At 44.4% G+C, this 22563-nt stretch overlaps 1 protein-coding gene across 1 annotated transcript in view; it reads left to right on the forward strand.

The window, feature by feature from the left end:
• The window catches only part of atp2b2 (ATPase plasma membrane Ca2+ transporting 2), a 109783-nt gene that overhangs the window by 40132 nt on the left and 47088 nt on the right, over positions 1-22563 (forward strand). Inside the window, exon 3 of the mRNA XM_076267941.1 lies at positions 18056-18719. Coding sequence (XP_076124056.1) covers positions 18521-18719 — 199 coding nt within the window. The 5' untranslated portion in view covers positions 18056-18520. The remainder of the gene's footprint in view (positions 1-18055; positions 18720-22563) is intronic.

Consider the following 22563-nt stretch of genomic DNA (forward strand, 5'->3'; position numbering starts at 1 on the left):
AATATAAGATGTGTGAATGTTCATATAATGTATTGTAAGTTCTAAAAAATATGCATGTTCTTCAAGAAGCATGTTCTTGAAAACTTCTGAGGATGAACATTTCTTCATTGTTCTCTCCAGTCAGGTTACATTACTATTTTGGAGTATGGTGGTAAATTTGATAATTCCAACTAGTTAATCCATGCTTAAAGGTAATAAAAGATTAGCATGGATTTCTCAGCATGGATTTCTGTGTGTAAAAGTGAGTTTATAAATGCCGTTTCACTGACTGGTTTGCTGGAACCGTAGGGAGAAAATGCTGGTCACAGTGCGTTTTCACAACCCGATGTCCATTTGGCTCCTAGCTGCAGCATCTAAACCCCCACTGTAACTTTAGATCGAGGGGGCAGCCCCAAGGAGACGACTCAAATCCATTGAGTCTGACAAATGCTGATGACTACAGGGTCTTTGGGCCCGTCCCAATACCTCCCCTACCCCTAGATTTTTGCCCTAACCCTCGTTTTTGCGCGTGCACGTGTAGGGTTAGGGTGTCCCATTACTTTAGGGAGCAAGGGGAAGTGCTATTTTCCCCATAAAATCAACCCTCAAAATATAGCCAGGACCGATGAAGGCTTAAAACGAAGTGGGAGATGAAATTACCCAGGATACCGTGCAAGCTCAGCGAGCCGGCCAAATGTTTCATATATTTTCGCAAATAAGCATATTAAAATTTCGAAATATGTTGGAATATGTTAGTTTGATGCACATCTGATGGACTGTTGAGTTTTGAACACTAATGTTAGAAAATATCTCACGACGCTATCTGACGATGTTCATGATATCTGCTGAGTGCTTTGAGAGAGTCTGCCCATCAAATAACGTTATATATCTGATTCTGATCTGAGTTTCGTCAATATTTAAGGTGTGTGTTCTGGCATTCACATGAACACTAATATCTTTGTTGATTAACCAGACGTAGATAAACCAGCACAGCCCACACAACAATGACCGCTGGAACGGGCATGTTCCTGAATGAAAATAGTAGCAGGCTACTACCTGTAGATGCGTCGGCGCTGCGCGTGACGTAGGTGAGCACGTTCGCTACGCTAATTTGCATATAGTGGTGTCCCAATTCATAGGGAAAGATCTTCACCTCCACTTCCCTTGTCGAGGGGGCTTTAATGTTGAGGGCAATCAAAACCAAGTGGAAGTTTTAAGGGGGAAGAAATGGGACGGAGCAACTTCTCTTGAGATAAAAAGTGAAAATACAAAAACATTTACACAACAGTTCGAGAGCTGACTAAATGCTAAAGCTAATCACAGGCACCTTGTCAGTTCCCATAAAAGTTCAGCAGTTTCATAGAAGAATTGCAATAATAATAGTCAGATCCTAATAAACTGTATGGTGCCTTCGGGGTGTAGATTTAGTTGAATTCTTGTGTTGAGTGCTATGAAGATCTTTGCTTACAGCTAGATTTTCACAGCAAGGGCTTTACTATCACAAATATCACAAAAGTGTTGATTGAACATATAATATAACAATACATTATCCCTTACATAGTAAAATTACATCGCACCAATTGATTTGAACTGAATTGTATGTATCCCCAGCAAGTATTTTCTCGCAAATACATTGAATTGTCATCTGTCACAAGCTATAAAACTAGCATTGCATTCACATTTCTGCCACCAATTAATATTGGTGGTCCTCCATGATATTATTACCTTTACCTGAGAACTGATTTCACAGAGGCATCTCATTGCATGTTGATAAATATTGGATAAGAGAAGGCAAGTTTATTGCTTTTTCTCCCTTCATTTGGAGTACTGACCTTTGCCTTATCACGTCAACTACAGATGAATGGCCTTGTGTAACATCAGCAGTGCAGTGTCACAGCAGACTCCTGTAGACAGAGCCCTGGGCAGGTGGAAATGGTCCCCAGGCAGAGGCCAGGAGTGAGTGTGGTCTGGATGTCTTTGCACTCAGGAAATGAAACCGTCAGTCATTTAGGAGCACCGCTCGCAGGGGTCATTACATGTCCGGGGATTGGAGGGTGGGGTGGGTGAAGCTTTCTCATACAGATTAAAAGGGGTCAAAGGCCAAGTGACTCTTTGGTAAGGGCTCTGATGATGCTCTGAGGAGCCCTATGGTTATATCTGATATATCTGATAGCTGGATGCATGCCATTTTTGTAAAGTGAGAGGTAGATATGTATCATGTGAACATCAATAAATATCCCATTTGCTGTTTTGGATTGTAGAGATTATTTACTTAAAAAAAAAAAAAACACCTCCGGACATTTACATACATCGATGACTGCCAGGTATGATGGTATTGTTTTGCCATAATGTGCATTATAATACTTTCCAATCTGACAGAGGTATCCACATCTGATCGCAATGCTATTACACCATTGAGTTAATACGTGGCCTGATGTATTTATTGGCATATAAACTCTATCATGATTTATTAAATGTAAACGTAAACCTTAACACGATTCATTTCTGTATAATGTCTTTAGTGCTCTATGTACTAAAAGAGCCTCTTTTGAATTCAAATGGATCTTTTATGGTAACCTGAGCCAGCTTTAATCAATGCCAGTGGGAGGATGTTATGTCCTCTGAGAGTGTCCCCTGAGCATAGGGCTAATGTCTCTAATGTGTCACATGACTGAAGATCATTTCATTAAGACTGACAGAGTAAATCAAACAGTGCACACTCACACACACACACATGAGTGAGCACACAGGCGCAGGCTGGCACGCATCCACATGAGGGACTATAAACCAGCTGCGCTTGAGAGAGAGAGAGAGGTGCTTTGCCTGTCAGCACAGAGGGCCTGCCAATTAAAACAGCACTCTGAAGCTTGACTTGAGTTTAGATGCCTCTCTTAATGCAATTTCACAAACAGCCCCAGCCACACAGCCAACCAGCACAAGCAGTCAACTTTAGTGCAGATGGCATGAGGCTCATTCAGCACAAAGGCCAGGCGGTACCCTGTTGACCAGGCCCGTGTGGAGATGCACGCAGCACTCCTTTTTTGAAGCACTCGGCGCTCTCACACTCTGTTATGCTCCTGTGCCTCCGTGTGGTGCTCTAGTGGGCCGCTAATTAGACACGTTACCTGCCGCTGCTCTCCCGTGTCTCCGCTACACTGCCCGGAGGAGAGGAGGGGCTTTCACATCTCTCTTCAGATCCTCCAGAGAAACACAGGTGGCCAGTGATGAGTCACAGTCCAGCGGCGGGGGGGTCAGTCGCTATCCAGGCAGTTAAGCTGAGAGGGAGGAGTGGGGGCTGGGCGCAGGATTTGATGGTTTGGGGAACTGGAGACTAACTTGCTGTGACATTAATTGCTAACTGCTAGCCATGTTCTTACAGGGCAAAGCAGTAGCCAAAGCTCTCAAGTATTTATACCAGACAGTGTAATCCAACCCTGTTCACTTTGGTCTGATTTAGTCCATTCTGGTGCATTTGATACAATCATTTGGAATCTCCATAATTCAGTTTGTTCACTCAGCCTTCTCTTACAGAGTGTGGAAAGTGAAAGCCATAGCTGAGCATTCACTGGGGTGCTGGGGAGAGATGAAGTTGCTGACTCTGGATCCTATTGGTCCATTATCTGGTGTGGATCAGAACTGAGTCTGTTTCTGAGTCAGCTATTATTCTGCGAAGGAGTCCTTCTTTGTGGACAGTGAGAGAAGGAGAGTATCTTGTCATCAAATTCCTTGGCAGTTCTGTGTGTGGTAGCATATACTAGTTGTCAGTGAGCAGCACCATGGCAGCCATTGGGTGTGAGGGGAACTTTCCTCAGAGTTCCCTTTGCCTCTCCCCCACACCTGTACTTTTTGGTGCACTGCAGCCCAAGCTGGCAAGTACTGCATTGATATTCAGCAGCTGTGTTAGATCCTCATCACTGCCTCTCCCTTCTATTTCTCTCTTTCTGTCTCTCTCACTCTCTCTACCTCTCTTCCCTCTCCTTATTTCTCTCTGTTAATAACCTCATTCCCAAACCTGTCTGTTTCTCTTCATTTCTCTATTTCTCTTCCCCTACCTTTTACCTGTTTATCTGACTATTCTCACTATCTCCCTCCCTTTCTCTCTCCCACACACACACACACACACACACACACATATTGAAGGTTCCACAGGCACTCTTATCTGTCCTGCAACAGTAGTCTCTCACTACAGGTACACCCTACTGCACTGTAAAAGCTGTTTAATCAGTGAGCTGTAGGCTCTCCTTGTAACAGCTCTTGGGTCCTATTGCGATTTACAGTAAACGTCCAATGTTTTCAAGAATCACAAATCACATCAATACAAATCCACTTGTCTGAGAGACATTTTCTTTAGAAAGGACATTCAGCACTTAAGGCCTTAAGTGTTTTGGCATACCCTGGACAAGCAGATGTGTTCGGTGTGTCATGACTCAGCTCAGGAAACCTTTCTACTGAGAGATGGAGAGGCTATCGTTTCATTCATTCATTTATTCATTCATTTAGCAGCATTTCAATCGTATGCCACGTGCTGCATAGCTTGGACTGTTCCAGAGTGATGTTGTTTTTGTCTGTGTTTGCACGTGTTGCATGTGCTTCTCTGTCAGACAGCACCGGCATGGAATGTGTGACAGGTGTGTATAGATGCGAAGGATGTAGCGGTGCCTAGAGATAGGTGTGTGTGTGTCTGTGTATCTGTGTGTGTCTGTGTATGCATATGGGGGCTTAAAGCAGGGTGGTGTCCACCTTGCTAAAAGGCGCAAGCCATCCTGACACTGTGTGTCCTTGAAAGTTCCCCTCTGTGTCCTCCTCTCCGCCCCCCTTCAATCGAATTGAAGTGGCGTAGTCCTGCTGGTGTGCCTCCTCCAGCAGCCCAGTCTCTGGGGACGCTAAGCCACTGAGGGGGAGAGAGAGAGAGAGAGAGAGAGAGAGAGAGAGAGAGAGAGAGAGAGAGAGAGAGAGAGAAAGGAGAGGGAGAGGGAGGGAGGACATTGTGTTCTCTCACCTCTGTGATCTGTCTCAGAGTAAAAGCCCCCCCATCCCTTCATCCTTTGCTGTTCCTTCTCATTCTCTCTGTGTCTCTCTGTCTCTCCAGCACATCCCCTCCCACTCCTCTCCTGTGCTCTCCTCTCACTCTTCTGCATCTTCCCCATTCCCACTGTCTGTCTGTGGAGCCTTATGAAACACCTTAAACACCTTTATACACATTTTCACCCATGTCCTCTTTGTTGTCATTAGCAAAGACATTACATGTCTCAGTCTGTCTGTTTCTTCTTCTCTCTCTATCTCTTTTCTCTCTCTCTCTCTCTCTCTCTCTCTCTCTACCTCTCTACCTATCTGCATCTCAGCATTCAGAAGGGCTGTCCATATCCTCCCTCCTCTGCCACTCCTCTCTCCCACCCCCCTACTGTGCAGTGACATGGTACAGTCGATGTGCAGCGCCTGTTGTAATGTAGCCTCAGCTCATCCAGCCTTTACAGATGCTGAATGGTGATTACGCCAGGCTGTAATTGAAATCATTTTGGATTGGAGATGATTGCATTGCCAAGTAAGTATCGGCTGCTTTGCATGCAAAAAAATAATCTCTTTTTCTCTGTCCCTCTCTCTCTCTCACTCTCACTCTCACTCTCACTCTCTCGGTGTCTCACTGTGACTGTCTCTCTCTGTATCCCTGTGCATATGTTTGGTATTGATAGGTTTCTCTTGCCAAATAGTGTCCTTTAGCGTTAAGTTTGTCCCCTTGTTCCCTCCCACCGTTTTTTAAAGCTATGCTATCCATCTGCCCTCCAGGAGAGAGAGAGAGAGGGGGGGGGTTACATACCTAAACACCAGCTCTACCTCCTGTGCTTTTTCCCCCTCTCTGTCGGTCTCTGTCTCATCTTTATTCTTCCCTGTGTTTTGTGTTTGGGGGAGGCTCAGATGACCAGTGCACGGGATGTGAATGGGTCAGAGCCTTGTTAGAATGCATAGCCTGTGCTGGGCAACTCCGGGGCAGGCTTGAGTAAGGTGAGAGGACCGGCTGTCGGGTGACGACAGGGACGTTCGGTGGCGCATGGAACCGCTGCTCCAGGTGAAGGAGGACGCTGTTTCTAGGGCAGCAAAAAGTTGCTCCTTTCCCCTGTCTCCCTCTCCTTCCTTTCTCTCCCTCTCTCTCTCTCTCTCTCTCCCTTTCTCTCGCTCTATCTCTCTCTCTCCCTCTTATTAGACGAGCTCTCTCTCTCTCTCCCTCCTCTCTCTCTCCCCAGCCCTGTCTCTGTCCTCTATTCCTTTGGCTCATTTTTGTTCGGTGAGACGGAGAAAATTGATTCTTCTCCCACAGGAGTGGATGGAGGTGGCCACACTGCGTCAAGAGAACAGAGCGGTGCTGAGGCAAAGGTTAGATGGGACTAGTGAGGTAGAGACGGAGGGAGAAAAGGCTCATACTACAACAGATGCTCATGATGATGCATGTGTATCTTGTACTGTTATTTTTTGGTGTGTGAAGTCTCTGTGCCTGTTTGATGGGACTGCACTTGTTAGTTTTCAAGGATATCATACTGTATATCTATCTATCTATCTATCTATACATTTACCTATATATATATGTCTATATTTGTATATATGTATGTCTATATTTGTCTAGATGTATGTCTATATAGTGAAGGCTACCATTATAAATAAGCTCTGTTTAAGGTCACATTGTCCTTTAGAATAGTATTCCAATCAAGCCCTGTCTTGCTGCAGTTGAGCGTAGGCGCTCATGCGTTCATGGGTTCCTTTTCATAGTTTGTTGAAGCTGGTTTTGTTCTGCAGTTGGGCTGGTTGGAGTGCAGGCTTGAAGTGGTGTGATTCTGTGGTGGTGGATCTCCTTGCGGCAAGGCTGACTCATAGATTGTTATCTAATTTCTAGTGGGGAAAAGACAGATAAGTACTGCTTGTTGGTCCAGGGTGTATTTATTGTTGGGAAAGCGGTCTGGCTTACTCATCATCCGAGGTCCTAGAGGCAAATGGTTTTGCTGCTGTCAGGACAGACTGAATTGGGCAAACCGACACTGCCCTGCTACATGTGTCCTAACTCTCACACAGCGGATTGACAAACATCATTATAACATTGTGTGTGTGTGTGTGTGTGTGTGTATTTCTGCCTTTGAATCAGGGTGTATGCATTGCATATGAAGTATGACATTATGACATTCAAGATTGTGGTGCTGTGTCTACTGCACCCTTAGTCTGTTGATCTGCTCATTAAATGACATGCCTAAACTGTAGAAATGATTACCCACATTTTACAGATGCTCGTAATCTTCAAATACTGCAGCTAGGGAAGTCCAACAATATCATTAATCACTTTATGCATTACATTGTCATTGGATGTGGAGACAAAGGTCAAGAAGGATTTGAACAGCTCCTATGTGGTCAGCAGACACATGTACACTAGACTCAATTCAAATGTAGATCTCTAGAAGTTTCCTTAAATGAAGTGGGTAGCAACCTTTTGATTGGCAGTATGCTATTTGGATATTACAGATTGAAAAGGACAGACGGCAGGTGAAATGCAGAGGAGCTCATGTCGCACGTTAAAGTTAAGCTCCGTGACCTGGTTAACAAGTAGCCTGTCCATAGCAAGATCCAGCCAAACTGCAGCATGAAAAAAATCCCATTATTTACGTCATAGGAAAGGCAAAGCATATATCTAAAAATCATTCTTCAGAAGTGACACTACAGTAAAAGAGTCTTTTTTGTAATTTTAGCATATTTTTAGAGAAGTTGGTAGCTGAATCTTGCTTCTATTTACAGGTCATGTCCCCACTAAGTTCTGTTGAGAGGGCTGACCACAGCACAATGACAGATGTTAGTTTTCCGTGTCCCCTCATCACCAGAAGTCACACAGATACCTGTCTAACATAACATTTTCCTTTTTGGTCATCTCTTTTTTGCATTCATTAACACTAATGACCCTTTATTTGTTTATTTACTTTTTCCAGATGATTATGTATTACAGAGAAACTACAGCAAATATGAAAAGGGGTGGGTGCTCATTAGTGGAATAGAGTCCTCCTGACTCAGTGTTCACTTTTGTCATCATATATCTCATCAGTCTTTGTTTAGACATTGTACTACTTATGTGATACAGTAGATTATGGTTCAGACAAATATGGTAATTTGTTCTGACCAACAAGCAGCTGCAATGCAGCACTAAATGCAGTGTGTGTAAAATATATGTACATTGTATAATTGTACATTGTTGACTTATTAGCACACATTTGGGTACTTGTTATTCAATGGGTATATTACTTTTACTTTAATTTGCACTGTTATTTTTTAGATGGTGTTGTGTTGTGTTGTTTTATGCTTTAAGAGGGGTGTAAGAGTTGCCAAGATGATTTATCTGCATGGGGGTGTAAGAGTCAAACCAGGCTTACAGGCCATGGTGAGTGGAACAGCTAATTAGCTGATAAGTTTACTGGTTAGTGGTGTATCCCACGATTCCTGGAAGAGCTCTGAGGAGGCTATCTAATGTAAGGACTAGACCTGCCTCCATAGTGCTTACCGTGTTTGGTTGAAAAAGACACCTGCTTGAGGCGGGGCGGGGTGGAGTTGGGAAGATTGGTTACAGTATTGCCATAAGACTTGCCCAATGTTGCTAGGGATCCATTTTGAGCATGGTGGTTGTATCTAGAGTATAGTATGAGCCATATGAGCTGTGCTAGTGCAGAGCTGTACATGCATGTCACCATGCACATCTTTTTCTCATGACCTTGTCTTAATTATGTAGCTCATGGGATTATTTCCTACTGCCAAAATGCCTGCTCTTTATGTGCTCCTCCTAGTGCACTGTGTGCATATCACACACACACACACACACACACACACACACACACACACACACATCTGGCAGGTACTGTATTTAATGAGATTTGATAAGTACAAAAAAGAACGCGCACATCCAGATTCAACAGGTGCTGGACCAGAATACTTCAGAAATAAAAAATGACGTTAGTCCGCACACTGAGAACTCCTTTTAATCACCACATGTGACGTTTCGGGCTGAATACCCTTCTTCAGACATGAAGACAGCAAAAAGACAAGGCACATACACACACCAATCGAAGTCACCTGACAGAACACCTGTTACAGGTTATTATCTTAAAGTGCAAAGTGTCCATTAAAGTGCAAAGTATCCATTAAAGTGCAAGTGCAGACACAAAGTCACATGACAATACTGTGTACTATACATAGTGCCCCAGGCAATCTTAAAGTGGTGATCAAATACAGGCACAGTTAAGCAAAAAAGCAAAAAAGCCACAGCTTATCACAGTAACATGACCTAGCTTAAGAAGTCACAGTAACATGGCCTGTCTTAACAGAGTAATGATGAAATACAAGCCCAGAAGAGCAAAAAACAAGCGAACAGGCCACAACTTATACATCACAGTGATGTGACCTAGCTTAGGAAATCACGGTAACATGGCCTAGCTTGAGAGAGCAATGATCTGATACAGTTAGACCCAATCAGTGACATACAAACAATAAAGTATTTAAATGAGATTTGAACACTCGTTTTTTAACTAGCACAGAGTCGAGTAATATAGACATGATAGTAGCGTATGCAAATGTCCTTGCCCTTGCATGCACATTATTGAAATATCACTGAGGCAAAGCCAATTAAAATATTCTCTACTGAACAACTCTGCCAACTAACGTGAAAGCAGTGCAAAAGAAAAGCCATTTATGCACAAGAACATACAAACAATACATGAAAGAGCAAACAGAAGCCCTAGGATGAGTTGACGAGGAGAGGGAAGTCAGGTTTGTCCTCTGTCAGGTCCATTAGCATGCGCTAATTAATGTTCCAGTGAGGTGCTGTGGGCTCCTCTTACAGGCTATTTATTAGCCCCTCAGAGTGTCCCTGAGTGCTGCAGCACTACTGCATCTGCACCCACAACTGCAGCCGCTCAGGAAGGGATACATGCACCACCATGGCCATTTGTGCTCTCTGTGGAGTGGTGGTGGTGGTGGTCCTGTAGGTATGGTGCAAGGCACCTAACCCCTCACTGCTCCCCGAGCGCCGCGGTAGCAAGGCAGCTCACTGCTCCGGGTTAGTGTGTGCTTCACCTCACTGTGTGCTCTGTGTGTTCACTAATTCACGGATGGGATAAATGCAGAGACCAAATTCCTTGTATGTGCAAGTATACTTGGCATAGAAAACCTGATTTACATGGTGACTTGTGTTATACGTGTGAATGAGAGACTGTGAGGTTTTGTGTCTGCTTCAACTGGTAGTCTGTCTGTCCTTGGGTATGTCTCACCTTGTCTATGCTTAGCACATAATTCTTGGCACACTGGCTTCCAGGACTTGGCTGAATCCTGGCCGTGAGTGGAGGCGTGCATGTTGGAGAAAGTTGATAGTGGTGGGCCAGGCACGAGGTGCTACGGTTATGGCCTGGAGTGGAAGTGGTGCCGCACGGAATAGAATTAGTCACAGCCAAACTTGCCTTTACTGAAATCCGTAGGATCACGAATGGAAGCTAAATATAGTGTGATTGATGGGTGAGCAATGGAGGATGGTGGCAGTTGAAGGCTAGTTCCACCTTGTCACTGTCAACAAATGGAGACTGTCACTCTGTCACTGCCAACAGCACTGGCTAGAGGGCAGAGCACACATGCGAAGGCACAGCAGCCCACAGATCCTGAAGTAAATGCCCAGCTATTAATGTCATAGCCCTGCTGGAAGAGACAAGCAACAACTCTTCCCATTCCCATATACAGGTATTTTTTACATGACCTGTTAAAAGGTTCACGTAACAAAGAGATGTCCATTGGTCTCTGCTCTTATTAGTCAGTGCAAGTGGTTAAGGGATATGGCACATGTATCTGATACTATCACTGTACTTAAAGATTAGGCAATCAGGTCTAAGCTTATTCAGGTAGCAGAACTGTTCATTATACAAATTGTAGTTGTGGTTATCTGAGTCATTAAGCGAGTCAAGTCAATACTCAGCTTCTCATTTCTCTACTTTGTTTACCTTTAGCCAGACAGCCAGATGAATATCACATAAATCATGGCATTCAAGGGAAATCTCAGAATGCAAATCACTGAATGAGTGAGTGAAATGATAAATTGGTTATTTGTGATTACTTCCATTTGGAAGTATTCCATGGTCCATTTTAGTATACATGACCCCTGCAGTCCCTGGAAGAATTGGGATGCACATGTATGTGCTTTAAAAGCTAAACGATACCTTGCTTCTGTCATAAATATGTCACATACAGTTTTTGTCATCCATGAACAACTGTAATCCATGAATTGCTGTAATTCTGTAATTTCAATTACTTTCTGTTGATAAAGGCTCTGTGAGCAGCAGGTTTTAGAGCGCTATAATATTTAAGCTTTAGTTATCACAGCACCAGAGGTCTGCCCTTTGGGCTTAATCTTCTGACTGCCACCCCCCCCCCCTTCCAAGCTCCCCTTGTTATAGCTGAGGTAGATGCATCAGCATGGGCCAGCATTTATCCCTGGCACTCTCTCCTCTCCTGTAAGCTGAGTCTGTGTGCTGAATTTAATTAGAACAATAGCTCCCTAATGATTTTTGCACAATGATTTGGAACAAGTGGAGGGCACTGCCTGCAACCCCCCCCCCCCCCCCCCCCCTTCTTATCCTAAATGACCTTGCGGTCAAAGGTGTGTTTGCTGGCTAAGAAGCATTTTTTTTCTGTGCCACATTTGTCTGCAGTGGTCTGTACATGTAACACATAGACACGCGCACACTCCCAGTGAAGCCATTGTTCTTGTTATTCTGTCATGTTTCCTCTTGTTCCTGTCCTCTATGGTTATCTTGCTCCCAGGCAATAGTGCAGCCATGGTGCTTGAAGAGAGCCAGAAAAGCAAGGTATTAGAGGAGCCAGATGTTTAATTCGGTATTGTTATGTGACAGATGTTGTGCCTCAGAGTCAAACCAATGCAAAAAGAGTGACAGATTGTTAGCAAATACCCCCACCGTGGCCACTCTAACCCCAGCCCCTGCTTTCGCAAGCGCTGTCCTCATTATGCAACAAAAGACAGACACTCTGTTGTCCTGTTGTCATATTAGTGGATTAGTAGACATACATGGGTATTTACTTGACGTGGATCCATCGTCTCGGCAGCAGAGATAAAACCCTCAGATGTGTGCCCTGACACTAAAAAAGAAGATCTGCCTTTGAAAGTCAGTCACATCAAATTGGATTGTGTCTTTTTGTTGGTCGGTTTTCATATTCCATGCTTTGTTTCTCCAAACGAAGCATGCCATTTGAGAAATCAGAAATCAGAGAAATCTTTATGATTTGAATTTAGATCTTGATTTGGTTTTCAGTATGAAGATTTTGTTCTTGTTTTCTTGAATGCAGACAGATTTGCTGTTTACTGATACATTTAATACCATTATTTATGTTGTGTATTCAAATATATTTTGGTATAGAATCTCCATCATACATACAGTATATATCTGAATCTCCATCATACATACAGTATATATCTGAACTATATTGATAGAACTAGATGTAGTGTGTATACAGTAGAGTAAAGCTATTAAATATCCCCTGAACCCTGTTCCATTACATTAAATATCCGCTGAAGCATTCTGTGATTTGCCACATCAGTACTGAAAAGTAACGTTCTTGTAAATGTTGATGTTACACCATAACACACACACAGAGCTTTGGTTGCGTCTCCACTTAGAAATCCTTACGCTATCCGTCATGCTAAAGCTTGGAGCATGTATACGTTTAACACTGACATTATTCTGGGTCAGTGGCCACACAACAGCAGTATGTGTCATGGTTGTGCAGAATGTCTTGCACTGCTCCTTCAGGCTCCCAGTCTGGAATGAGTGGGCAGAAGGCAGCCAAAGCTTGTGGATGACCACAGCACTTAATTTAACCTGGCCTGTCATAACACACAGCACATAGCTGTCATGGGTGCAATGTATAGTACCTTAGGGCAAAGCCTGTAACATCAGCATACGACAGTGAATTCATGACGGGAAAAACTGCAGATAAGCTACCGACCTTTCTGTGCCAATTCTTGGTTGTTCTGTTGTTGTAGTATATCACAACACTTTATGTTACAACAGCTATTCCCAATGCAATGTCATTTCAGTAAATAAACATTGTCTTTGTAATATTGGCTAAATAGTACACTGATTCTGCTGACAAATTGCATTTCAAACCTAAAGGACATGACAGATTGAAATCCATTCAAGAACTCTGCTGGACACCTCCCAGCTCATTCATCTGAGGCTGCGCTGAATGCTCACAAGGGCCTTTTTAAAAATAAAAAACAAGGAGTGTCAGTATCATTTCTCTAAGCCAGAGGTCACCGCCACTCATCTCCTGTGTGCGGGATGCTGCTAATGTCGTAGCAGCAGAGACAGCAGCCCTCACGCTGTTCACCCCACTCCAACATCAGATCAATGTGCATGGTCAGCACTTCAACAGCGGCCTTAAGGTCGAGAGAGGGATAAAGTGGACCCCTACTAACCAGTCAACATGGAGGTCCAATGACCACCTGTAATATAGGAATGCCATTCCCTATGCCCACATGGTTTTTAGCATGTTCTGTGAGGGTGGGTGTAAACCTCTCATCTGCAGGATATGTTGAACAGGATCCATGCAGAGAGGCAGTTTTGTTGCATAACAGCAATAAATTGTTGAGGTGCTAAAGAGGCTTTCCTCAGAACGTCTTATTACCTTTTAAGTCAATGCATGACCCTTAGGTATTTCACCTATTTGCTTACAGCACATCTACGACGAATTACTGATAATGCTAAAACAATGTATTCCTCAAATCCTTAATCCTTAAAAAAAGAAAACAAGTACAAAACGCACACATACACACAGAAATGGCTGAATGTCCCTGAGGAAAAGGATGATGATTTGTATCTGCCTGCTTGTGAGGTAGCTCAAGGACACTGGTGCTGTATTTGAGGTGACGCAGAGTTGGTATAGGGACAGTGAACGGGAGAATGAGGGAAAGCAAGTAGAAATCGAGAACATTTTCTCATTTCATGCATCTAGTAGATGAGTAAACATGAAATTTCCTCTGGAATCATCAGGGGCATTTCTGCCCGGTTGCCCCTCCCTCTGTGCCTCTCTTGAGGCATCTCGGAGTGAGTCACACCAGGCCATCCACCTTGTGGCATGTGGCTCCCTCTCCTAGAAGCCTTTATGGAGACAAGCCCTTTCATCCACAGCAGCACTCAGAGGCATGTGGATGCATTAAAGGTCCCAACTGTAACAAAGACAAGATCACACAAGCTGGCTGCCCCGCTTTGCAACGTGCGGGACACTGTGTGTAATCTCTGCCACTCCGAGGCAAAAGGAAGCCTTAGCCAGCCCAGGGCAATCCACCCCTCTATTTTTCAAAAGCTTTCACTTTCTCCGTAAACAAAAGGAGAGCCTATGCAGGAGAAAGAGCCATGGAGTCCCGTCTCTTTACCCTTTCCACTGACATGACCTCCACCATTTGTCTCTAAAATAGCGCTCCATCCTTTGCCTTTGTGGGCTTTCCATGGCATTCAGTGGGGTTGACAGGTGCTTTCAACACAATTAGAAGTCACGATTCACAGCACATTGGCCAGGCAAGACCACTCAACATCAGAGTTTACTTACAAGTCTCCCTTTTAGCAGGCTGCCATTTAGATGCCTCACTTAGGATGTGCAATGACGTCAAAAAATGCTGTAACAAAGTTGTAGGAAAGCACTATGTTGTGTAACAACAACAGTTGTGTAACAGGAATGTACATTGGCATGTTTGTAAGTGTGCATTCACTCATGTCAATGACCACAGGACCACACAGAAGCATTTTCAGGGCTTGATCATTCAATTTGAAAAGTTATTGTCAAATTTTCAGTAATACATTTAAATTTGAAAAGTGCTATATGAGCTGTGGTTGATTGTTATGCACAAAAACAACAAAAAGAAATTGGCTAGCTTTACATTTTTGTGCCTTTTTTATTTGTTGCTGTAAAGCACTTGATGCAGTAGAGACATGCTACTGTATATCTGTCTAAGTCATTTTGTGAATATCACATTTTATATAAGCATTTTTAAACATCTTTAAAACATGTATTGATTCCAGTTCAGAGATACATTTGTGTATGTTTGCACATGCATGCACACACAGCCACATATAAATGCAAGACAAGCAAGCATGCAAATAAAACAAATCAGGGAGAGAGAGACAAAGGTAGACGGCACAGCCTTCCCACTCTCGCTGGTGGCTGGAGATCAGGCTGCCGTCACCTCAAAGCAAGTAGCAATTATTTAGTAACTGCACGATTAAGTGTCTAGCCCCCTCCACAGCGCCCCCGCTCAGCGCCCAGGAGGACCTGTCATGTCTGGTCCCCTGGAGGGGCTTTAGTTTAGATGTTCATGCTAACCTTAGTCATCCTCAGGCTTAGTCCTTACAACTCGTTCAAGCTCCAAGGAAAGGCACGACACGTGGGTACAGAGTTTTTGTGAGACATCTAATTTTACAATACGTTTAAGCAATAGCATGAAAGATTGAGAAAAAAGAACTACTTATAGATCTATGAAATTCTTGAGACTCTATGGACATGTTTAATGGGCCCCATTTCCTTTCTTTTAGACAAATGCAATGAGAGGTTCTTTCCTCAGGCCTGACTCCATACTGTAAATGTAGGCCAAGGGTTTCTCAGTGGTAAACTGAGACGGTTCCCTTTGTTGAAAACATAATCCACCCCCATCCATTTTATGGATTAAATCATGCCCCTCAAAAATTACTTGTACCATACAGTATCATTACCATCTCAGATGAATGATGGTTTCATCTAGTGTGATGTTAATGTTATACACTTTAGATATGCATTAAAAAGCAAACATTAACATCAGTTACAAATTAATACCAGTCCTTTCCTAATAGTGTGAATGATGGGGCTATCAGCCCATGTTCTTGTTCATTATAGCCAATTAAAATTTAGCATTTAAAAATCAAATGCTTACATCAATAATTAAAATGGCCGCCTAAATGTACTGTAAACAATTTCATTACTCATCTTGAATGAGGTTCTCTTGCAAATTGTATAAATGTTGAAAGATTGAGGTGTCATTCAACAGCAGTGGGTAAACAAGAGGCATGTCATTCCTTCCCATCTGTTGGTCTGACATTTCTCAACTGTGCATGTATCTTACTGCCCCCTCTTCAAAAAACCCAATGGCTGCATACAAAGCAGAATGATTGGGAAGAGGGATCTCTGAAGAGAATAGACCACGCCTGAGGTTGGGAAGCTGCACATTCCATGTTATGTTGGACTGGATTATTGATGTTTTTAAGTCAACATGCTCGTATATCTATGGAGTGCAAACATTGAACTTTTCAGGCATTTTATGTGCACCAACTATAGACAGAGCTGCATGACAAACAGCTAAAATCAAATATTTGTCTGAAGACATTTCTGTACTCTACCTTTTCTGTGTTAATGGAGGTGTATTTCTAAACGGCTATGGTAATATTCACGTGGTTAATCATGTACTCTCATTATTTGAGATTATTTATCTCTAAAATAAAGGTTTTTAAAGTATTGCTTATATGCTTATGCTTATAAATATGCGTTACTATTTTTCTGTTTCTCTCTGCTTGACTTTTAAAAACCAAGTTAGAAGTTAGTTTCATCTGAGATATCATGATAAATTGCCATTCAAGCACATGCTAGTGAATCACCTGAAGAATGCCGTTGCAATGCCACTGCACAGGTCTCCAGTGAGCCCCTTTTAGCTCCGCTCCATGTGCCTCTCTGGGGCCCTCCCTCGCCTGTTCTCATTGGACACGCTGGCACAGCTGGGCGGAAATGGCACGGATAGTACCGCGGTGGCACAAGCTTTGATTACCCAGCCTGCCTCCCTGGGCAGGGAGGACTTGAGGAGATCCTGCTGTCTGCCAGCCAGCCATCTCCAGGAGCCAGACGCCACCCCAGTGGCTGGGAGGCTGCCACGGCCCCTGCCCCTTACCTCTGCAGTGAGCTCTGCCAGTCATGCCACGAGACCAGGCAGCAGGAGGTGCTCATGGTGATGTGCATCACCACTATGGGATGTGCCACGCTGGAGCCATACCTTCTGGTTCTTGACTCTTTTTGTACAGAAGGGGAGCAGTCTGGTGTACAATTGTTTCCCACACCAGTTCCTGTACTACTGCAATTTGAATGGTTGATATTTATAATGTATAATTAAGTAGTGTAAGGCTGTCAAGTGGGCTAAATAGGATGGTAGGGGTATCGTTTATAGAGGGTAAATAATATTTTCATACTGATTGACTCCACACACAGGCACAGGCACTGTGTACAATAGAAGACATACCCTGACATGTGCAAATGTGCAAAAATGTGCGTATGTACGTACACACCACCATCACCCACTCTCTGTCCTTCAGCAATTTCTCTCCCTCTTTCTCCTTCTCTCTCTCATGCTCTCGATCTCTCTTTCTCTCACGCACACACATATCACACAAGTGTAAAATGGAGCTGTGAGGCACTCAGATGCTCTCTCATTAATATGTATGAGGCGCTGTATTTAGCCATAGCTCATGGGATTGATCAAAGAGTAGAGCTGGGATGTGACTGGGTTCTGCTGGTGCTGATGCTGGTGCTGATGCTGATGCTGGTGCTGGTGCTGATGCTGGTGCTGATGCTGATGTTGCTGCTGCATCCGTGTGCATGTGACCCAGGCAGCTGCGTGGACGTGTTCCCTCCCATGGCTCCTCCCCACCACACACGTCTAACGAGGCTCCGTGCCGGGGCTGCTGCATCCCTCCCTCCCTCCCTCTCTCACACCATTTCTGCTCCTCTTGCTCCTTCACTCCCCTCCTCTCTGCTCGCACCCGCCTACTCGCTCCTCCCCCCTTCCTCTCACTCTCCTCCGTCTCTCTCCTCCTCTGCCTTGCTGTCCTTCTCTCCTCCTCCCACCCTCTCTCCCCTCCCCTCTGGCGACCGTGCTGCAACGCTCTCCTTTGTACCAGTGCCTCAGAAACTGACTCCTCTTTCTTGTCTCTCTCTCTCTCTCCCTCTCTCTCCCTCTCTCTCTCTCTCTTTCTCTCTTCCTTCTCTGAAGGAGTAATGGAGTGGAGCACCATGTAGACAGAGGCAGACTGAGGCCAACCAGAATGGGACAGTGCACATGGAGTGGTGCCGGTCTGCAGCCGTGCTGTTGAATGCAGGTCGCCCGGAGCAGCTGATCCTGAGCTCTCTCTCGCCTTCCCGGAGTTTCGCGCTGCTCGCCGCCCTCTGAAACCGCCAGGAGGAAACCTGCCTGCCTGCCTGCTACTCAGACCCAACGCCTCTTCCACACTGAGGACTGGATTTGTTTTCCCTCTCTTCCCTCCTTCTCTCTCTTCCTCTCTGCCTCTTTCTACATATTCTCTCAGCTTCTCTCTCCCCCCACTCCCCCCGCGTCTCCTCTGTGATTAGCCACGCTGCCCGGTGGCGGCCCGTTTTGCCGGTCCTTGTCCCCAGTGATTTTTTTATCAACGATTCTCTTCAGCTCTGCATCGAGCGACACCAAGCAATACTTGCCGCTATGGGGGACATGACTAACAGTGATTTTTACACCAAGAACCAAAGAAATGAGGGCAACCATGCCGAGGGCTTTGGCATCTCGCTCATGGAGCTGCGCTCCCTTATGGAACTGCGAGGCACGGAAGCCGTGGTCAAAATCCAAGAGGACTATGGGGGCACGGAGGGACTCTGCCAGAGGCTCAAGACATCGCCAACGGAGGGTGAGTGGGTGATCCATTTGCTCTTTCTTCTTGTGTGTTTGTGTGAGTAAATATGGTGGGTATATACACACACACACAAATACAACAAACACAATATATACAAACTCTCTCTCTTCCAGTTACTTACTCCCCCCCTCTTTCACACACACACACACACACACACACACACACACAATCAGAAATCAGAGCAGCAATGTGTTGTACTAAATGAGCAGCTTTATGATGACTGAAGATATTCCTCCTGTTCAGAAGCATCTCTGTTTAGCTATTCTGAAGCCTGCCCTTCAGAGCACACCCTCCTTTCTCCCCTCTCCTTTCACCTGCCTCACACAGGAGTTATTAGACAAAATATGTATCCTGGGCAACAACATAGAGGTCAGTCTAAATGTGCCTCCTTGTAATGTGGAGGCACTACCCGCAGTGGTAGAAATGCCAGCTTTGATTGATGACTGGTCTCGCACAAGCTTCTCTCTAATGACTGTTTTGCCTGAGTAATTAAAAAGAAAGTATGCGTTCCAAAACTCCATTTGTGGGCCATCACATTTTGTTGGAAAGTACATGTGGGAAGCCTGCAGGCCTTGTCCTATTAGATGGCACAGAAGAATGTTCTGTTTGCTGCAGCGCTATTCTTCATTGCCCCCACTGTAATGGGATAGGGGCTAGAGTGGACGCCAGAGTAATGTCTGTAATCTATAGCTTTATAGATAGCTACATCAACTTGATCTATGACTGGATGTTTTGTCTGTACGTGTTCATCAATAACAACAGTTGCCCTGTGTGGCACATTAATTATGGTATCTCGTAGATGTTGTTTGTAAAGTAGGCAATGTTGTGTTTTGTTTATCAGATCAATAATTCTTTCATGCACATCATTTCATGTCTTAAATATGCCCAGTGTCTTTCAATGTCATTAGAACCCATTGAACATAGTTAGTCTTTTAAATAACAAACTGCATTTCTGACCACCTCTGTAAATAACCAACCACTGGGAATTATTGATCTAACTGCCAATGTAAATTCAGCTCGGTGTGTAACAGCTCTCAATAGCCTAGCATGATTGTTGTGTTTCGCCACACACATGTTGCTTATACAGCATCATGTAACCACTACTCTAGTCCCTTGTGGTACTGTATATACGAACACAGAAATGAGATACGGCCTCTCTGCCCTGCACTGAAAAACTGTCTGTCAACAGAGTATGTGACTGAGCTAACGGACAGAGGCTTATGAGCCTGTAATGGAAAAAAGTCCATAGCCCCGGAGGTTATCCCAGTCATCAAGCTACTTAAATACTCTTTAGGCTTTGAATACATCTTATGACACAACCCACAGGTATGCAGTTATTCTGTATACTGATTATGTGTGCGACTTTTCCGACTGATTCAGGGATTTTTTCAAGAAAAGAGAAAAGTGTGACACACTAATGAAGACAAATGGTCCCATCCAGTCCTTGTTAATGCGGTGCTGCGTGGCACGGCGTGCTGAGGTGTTCTCTCTGAGGAGCGGGTGGGACTCAGTCACCTTCATGCGCTCAGCAGCCCTCGGTGTGTAGTGCCATTAGGTGCTATAGCTCCCATAATGTGTCCACTCCTTCTGATTTATCTCCACAGGAGACCCAGCACATGCCTGTGCTGACAGCCAGTAGGGGTGGTAGGTCTGTAGTTGGAGGGAGGACACGTAGCACTTGGCTCTTTAGATGTGGTCCATGGGGGTGAATAGCAGGAGTTCATGTCAAGAGTGAATTGGGATGATAGATCTATATCTTGGTAGTGAGATGAGTAGCCAGCCTAATGACATCAAACTGCTTTGATTCAGCCTATGGAGTGGAGGCTGTGGGTGGAGATATATCAGTTGCAAGGTTACCTTGCCCACAGATGATTTTATTATATGAATGAGTCCTGGTATGAGCATGTGGATTCCCAAGTGTCTTCACAGAAAGCTGTTGCCTTCGAGCTGCCTCTGCTTATTATGTGCCTGATGATGCCTTGGTGTCCATGTTCCGTGTCCTTCTTGTAATGGGAATAGCATTGCTTGCCATCTTAGCATAGGATGTGTTTGGGCTCTGGAGCCAAGCTGATCAAATGTTCTTAACTGTTTTTCTCTGCTTGAGCACAGGCAGTTTTTTGGGCAGCTTGCTTTAAAACACAATCGCCACACAGGTGAGCTTGGGTCAGGGGCTGCTTTGAACTTTAGTATACCACTGGAAGCAAAGGGATCTTACCTGCTGTTACAACCTGCCATAGATGCTAATGTTGCCATTCGGTATCACTTAAGTGGTCATTTGTATGCCCTTGTCTCACCAGGGAAACATCTCAGGCGCTTTTATATCGGTTATGCATTTGGTGGAGACACAGAAATGGCCCTCCAGAGAGGGAGAGAGGCTGTGAGAGATAGCTGCTGTATGCTTATATCTGCAGCAGAGCAGCTGTGGCCTACACAGCAGCTGTGAGTTGGCGAGAAGTGTCTGGAGCTGGTAGAACCTGTCCTCCTACACGACTCCCTCCTCTCACATGCCTATTTCTGTTGGATCAATTAAAATGGGACATAACCTACACGTTGCTGCTCTCCTGAATTGCACTGGCTGAGAGTTAGCCATTTCTATTTATTCATTCACTGTGTTGTTTAGATACATGATCAGATTGAAGCATATTTTAAAAGATGGGAGCTGTTTTTTTGAATGATTTTTGATCACTTTGGATGGAAATCCCTCATTTGCTCTGGCAGTCCTGATTTCCTGAAATCGCCACCATGCACCTTTTGGCTGTGAGAATAGTCTTTTTCTCATGCCTAATTATCTCTTTGTGAAGTTAACAAATGACCATAGATGTGTGCTCATGCCCAAAGTGAACAACAAAGTCAGAGAAATCTTTGTGTGCCTATGAATGTGTATGCTCAGGCAGTGGACGAGCAGATGAAACTGGTTGCAGCTCCATTAGTCTCCTGAAGGTCACAGAGGAGAGTGAGAAGCTGCTGTACTGTAAATACAAGCCGACACATGCATCAGACAGCCCGTATTCAGCCCCACTTACCACATCTGCACATGCTGATACAATTCACTGCAGTACAGTGAGACTTTGCATTTATCTGTGTTTTGTGCTGTTTTCATCCAGTTTGACATTGTGCTGAAGGACACAGGGTTTTAGCACGGCTCATTCTCTGCCACTTCTCCGCTTCACGTGGCCAGTTAAATGGTGTCCCAACTCTGAACAACTAACCCCTCGCCCCCCCCCTCCCCCCACCCTTGAGCATGCTAATCTGGTCCACCAAGCGGGCCTTGCATTCCCCTCTGACACATCCTATTTAATCTCAGCCCCACCAGGAATTGCTCAGATAGAGCGCAATCTCCTTTAATAAGGACACTTTCTCCTCCTCACCAGCAAGGCTGCCCTCATTCCAGCAGTGGTTCTTAAAAAGGAGAAATGTGTCTCTCCAAGGAGTGATTATTAATGATACATGGCCTTTTTTCTGCCCCCAAAGGCACTGCAGCTCCCAATCTGATGACCTTGGGGGAACTAGAATAAAATAAAACAAATGTTGCACCGTCTGTGACACAGTATCAGAGGTTGCATGTTAAAATGTCTTTGGTCTGGCTTCATGGAAGATAGTTAGAGCTGGGGAGAAATAAAATGATGTTGAAAACACTCCTTTGATCATCTGTGCTCCTTACACACAACTGATTATCACAGCTTAGTCACCTGAGCTTGCAGCACCTTGACACAACTTAATAGTACAAGTGCAGATTCCCAAGCCTGGCATCTCTTCTCCCAGATTTGATTTTGTCATTTGTGTGTGTTTATTTTTTAGTTCATACTATAGCTGTTAACAGTTAAGTGTGGCGTTACAC

This window comes from Alosa pseudoharengus, unplaced genomic scaffold (assembly GCF_046254945.1).
Source record: "Alosa pseudoharengus isolate Yale_2024_CS ecotype anadromous, Long Island Sound unplaced genomic scaffold, YU_APseudo_1.1 YU_APseudo_1.1_scf_5, whole genome shotgun sequence".
NCBI lineage: Eukaryota > Metazoa > Chordata > Actinopteri > Clupeiformes > Clupeidae > Alosa > Alosa pseudoharengus.